The sequence below is a fragment of the Glycine max genome, chromosome 20 (genome assembly GCF_000004515.6).
Source record: "Glycine max cultivar Williams 82 chromosome 20, Glycine_max_v4.0, whole genome shotgun sequence".
Lineage (NCBI taxonomy): Eukaryota > Viridiplantae > Streptophyta > Magnoliopsida > Fabales > Fabaceae > Glycine > Glycine max.
The window spans coordinates 1,478,638-1,482,758 of NC_038256.2; the positions used below are offsets into that span (position 1 = coordinate 1,478,638).

At 36.4% G+C, this 4,121-nt stretch overlaps 1 protein-coding gene across 1 annotated transcript; it reads right to left on the reverse strand.

Moving 5' to 3' along the window:
* Positions 1 to 1,868: 1,868 nt before the first annotated feature.
* Positions 1,869 to 3,746, reverse strand: LOC102660219 (uncharacterized). Its single transcript, XM_006606565.3, has 6 exons — positions 3,227 to 3,746; positions 2,964 to 3,081; positions 2,650 to 2,828; positions 2,449 to 2,546; positions 2,175 to 2,324; positions 1,869 to 2,042 (listed from the first exon to the last, which is right to left on the reverse strand). The coding sequence occupies exons 1-6, from the start codon at positions 3,744 to 3,746 to the stop codon at positions 1,869 to 1,871; spliced, it is 1,239 nt and encodes a 412-aa protein (XP_006606628.1).
* Between the last annotated feature and the right edge of the window lie 375 nt (positions 3,747 to 4,121).

The following is a 4,121-nucleotide window of genomic DNA, read 5'->3' on the forward strand; positions in this document are numbered from 1 at the left end:
TAAAGTTATATATTATTGACAAATTAGTGCTTGGAAAGACTAACAAGTCCAACGAAAAAAATTAAATAACTATTTTACCTCAAAAAAAATTTCAAAGACCAAATGATCAGTCCCTATATCTTTCAGGAATGAAAATGAAGGTTTACTTAAATATAACTTCTAAAGTAATTATTGTAAAAAAAAATCAATTATATGGCATTATATGACAGTGGAAAAAATATTTACATCATCAATGTATTCTAATTAAATTCAAAGAGTGTATATATTAAGCATGTATACGAATAAATAACCACCCTTATGATATGTGTGTTAGTGTTGAATTCTATGTCAATCATTTAAAATTGCTACTTCATATGTAATCCTACATGGTTCCAACTTTCAAATATTACCTAACACAGATGACTACATGATGAACAATAAAGTATGATTATGTACCCTGCAGTTCATTGCACCGCTCTAATGTCAGATCCCCTAAATCCGCTACATGTCTGTGATCCGTTGCAGCTTGGATAGTATACTTCCTTTGAAGTATGGAACCCTTCTGCTGCACAATGCGGACTTGAAGTTTCATCAAGCTATCACCTCTTCTAACCTGTATCCATATGAGTTCCCCACGGGGGTTAATCTTTCCAAGCTGAGAACTAAACTCTGAACTGGCCTTGACCGGTAAAAAGGAATCATCATCAGCCTCGCGCTCAGAAAATCCTTCAATGACGTCCCCTGGTAATGGCATGCTCTCATCCCACTCATCCGCCACCTCTTGCTTCACTTGTTTCACACAAACAAGTGTTTGATCAGAAGTAGCCATGCCCTCCTCCCAATAGATGAAGCAGGATTTGACCATGAAACTGGATCCAAGTTAACCCACCAAAATATTTGATATTATGGACAGATTAATGTCTCTAGCTTGGAAGAAAATTTTGTTAGTATATATCTGTGTATATGCTTTTACCATCTTCTCTTCCTTAGCTTATATAATATCGTCGTCCTTCGTCCGTTCTGATAAGAGTCTTACAATAATGCCACACAAGCTATATATGGCCGGCTCCACGTTCTCGACGGCAAATTATTTCTCTGTTGATAATATTTTATTTCTAAGTAAATAACTCATTCGTATAAAAAAAAAAATAGAAGAGGTTATTTGCTTCTTTTTGCGCATATCAAATAAGCACTTGTACAAGAGACAGAGGAAAAGTTAGTTTATGAAACTATTGCTTAGTTTGAAAAGTGAAAACAACTAAACAAGTGCATTTATTTTTCAAGCATAATCAGGAAACTAAATGTAGACAGCTTGCATACCCCCCTTCAGAAGACTAGCCAATTGCATATAATATAATAATATAAATTCGCCAGTGTAAAATCAAGGAAGAATTCAACCAAAAATACTCCTAAAGATTTCAATAAATGGTTGATAGATGACAAAGTTTGTCAACTTTCTAGTTTAACTTCAAATTTAGAAAAACGTTTAACTCATTGCACAAATTTTATATTTAGAAATTAAATTGTCTTTTTTCCTTTTTTAATAGGTAAGAAATTATTTGAAATGCAAACCAAGTGTAAATAATAAGATGGCAGCTGCAAAGCCTGCAACAACATGCAAATTTAGGTACAAGCGAATAAAAGTCTTGGTACCAAGAAGTTTTATTAAAAAATAAATAAAATTAAACCAACCTTTGTAACTCATCATAATGACGTCAAATAAACTTCACTCAGGAATAAAAAAAATACAATTATTAACCAACACTAAACAACAAAATGATCAAAAGAAATCTAATAACCCGCCACAAAGCAACAATGTAGACGTTCGTACGAAATAAAGGAAAACTTAATTCGAATAACATAGTTTATATTATAGTCTCCTCTCTCCATCATTCTTCATCGAATTGGAGCATCGGTATTCCGGTTGGGGTAATTCCACCACAATTCTCAATTATTTCTTGCTGAAGTCTTCGAATTTCATCTAGAGTTCTTCGCTTCACCCCTGGATCTGGCGAATTCAATGCTCTTTCGAGTACTCTGACCTTCTTGGCAAGGCTTTGCACCTGAGCACATGGTCACAAAGACACATGCATGCATATATGATTAATGATAAAGATGATTTACTCACAGCAAAATCAAATATCAAATAGCTAGCAAAACGAAATTAAAGGAGATTGTTGCAGGAAGCATTGAACCTTTCTTTGGGGCCATCTTTTCAATTTTCCTCTGCGGCAGATACTCTTCACGGTAGAGTCACCTACGTCCAGTTTGACCGCTGCAGCACTAATAGTCAAATGGAAGACACCGCTCAAATCACTCAATGTCATCCTTGGTACTCTCTGCCTCTGTGCAATGTAAAACACAACTACTCGGTCAAAACTCAAATTCTCCCCACTAAAATGAAAAGATCAAAACAGTTACACTACTAATGCAAACACAACACTTCTTAAGAAAACAATAAAATATTACCTGAACTGCCATATCACGTCGTCTAGGCCTAGAAGTTGAAGCCCTTCTTCCATTCTCAGCCTCAGGTTCAGACTCCGACTCTTGCTCCGTGCCATTTGCTACAAACATAACGATTCAAAACTCAACATAATGATTGTAGAATGAAATTGTCAATGGTTGCAGAAAGAAAATGTGACATTAATGAAAGAGATGAAGACCAACGTGGACCCAAATCATCGTCTACGTCATTGGAAACTTCAGTCCAATCCATTCCAGTGCAGAGGGCATCATAAAAGGCAGACATCGACGGATCTTCTATGGGAATGAACCCTGCTTCAGTCCTCTCTTTACAGTAAACATTTAGGAAATTCCTTATTTCTTCTGTGTTTTTATTGCAGAAACTGATAATAATTGCAGACAAAAAAGTAATTAAAAGATTGACAAGTAGATACTAAAACATAAAATAACAACGAAACTTTGTTTGCATGCATGCAAATAGTAGTAGCAATGCAAGACTTAGAAGTTAGAAAACGTACTCGATTATTTGATAAGTGTCCCTTGGAGGACGATTCGATGTCTTATCCTCAACGAGGCATATTGCGTGGTTAATCACCCCGACTGCTCCATGAATCTCAAGCTTGTCAAACCTAACACCTGCGATATATTTTAAATTTAAAACGGGAAACAGAAATTACGGTGGAAAAATTAACTAAACCCGGAATAATATATAGAGTTGTGGACATTTATTTATCTATATGGTTATTCAAAACTTGACATAGAAAAAATATTTATCTATCACCATTGGTGTAATTTATTTGTCTAAGAACTTCACAGCAACTGCAAGAGAATGGCTCTGGTGGTGGGGGCCAAGAACAAAGTGACCTCACATCTTGGTTATTTGGTGGCTGAGTTTGATTCTGTTGCGGGGGTTCAACGTTATTACCAACTCCTCCTTCTCCAAAGAAAAAAATGTCATGGCCATGTATGAAGAATCGATCACCTTGGCCTTCGGGGATCGGTTCCTTACCCGTCCTCCTCGGTGGACCCTCTTCCTCCACATCAACAACATCAGGAACTACTCCTTCTCCAATGGGAAAATCGTTATTATTATTTCCCTGCAGGAAGGGAACATTATTACCCTTTTCAACGCCAAAAGGATCATTTTGTTGTTGCTGTTGTAGGGACAGTGAAACAAATTCTTCAGTGGGTAAATAGAAATGTTGGGGGTCCAATTCCAACAAGGTTTGGAGAAATGTACAGTCATCATCAGTATCATTATTGGGAACAAACCCGGAGTAGTTGTTGTTGTTATTATCCATGGATGTATGTGTTTAATCACGATGGATCATATTGGAGACACAAATAACTAAACTTGTTGCTTTGGGCGGGGAAAAAGGAAACGTAGTAGCGGCTGCAAAAGAGACAGCGCCGCCGCTACGGGGAATGTTTCAGACACGAGATTCTTTGGTGGTTGGATACAATACAACGATAAAAGCTGTGAAAGGCAATGTGCATGGGAATTATATAGGGGACTAAGAGGCGCCAGTGGCGGTTAATGACCGTTGCAAATATTCAAGTCTGTTCCGTTAAACTATGACAAGCATAGACACTTCGTACATTGTCGATGGGAAACATCTTATTTTTTGAAATGAGAATTCTATTTAATTTTATTTTATTTCTTAATTTACACTAAT

Excerpts from the sequence above, each read along its gene's own strand:
- LOC102660219 (XM_006606565.3), bottom strand. The coding sequence starts at position 3,746 with ATGGATAATAACAACAACAACTACTCCGGGTTTGTTCCCAATAATGAT. Across the intron at positions 2,829-2,963 it reads GACACTTATCAAATAATCGA|TTTCTGCAATAAAAACACAG; the intron begins GTACGTTTTCTA and ends AATTATTATCAG. Across the intron at positions 2,043-2,174 it reads AAAGATGGCCCCAAAGAAAG|GTGCAAAGCCTTGCCAAGAA; the intron begins GTTCAATGCTTC and ends CCATGTGCTCAG.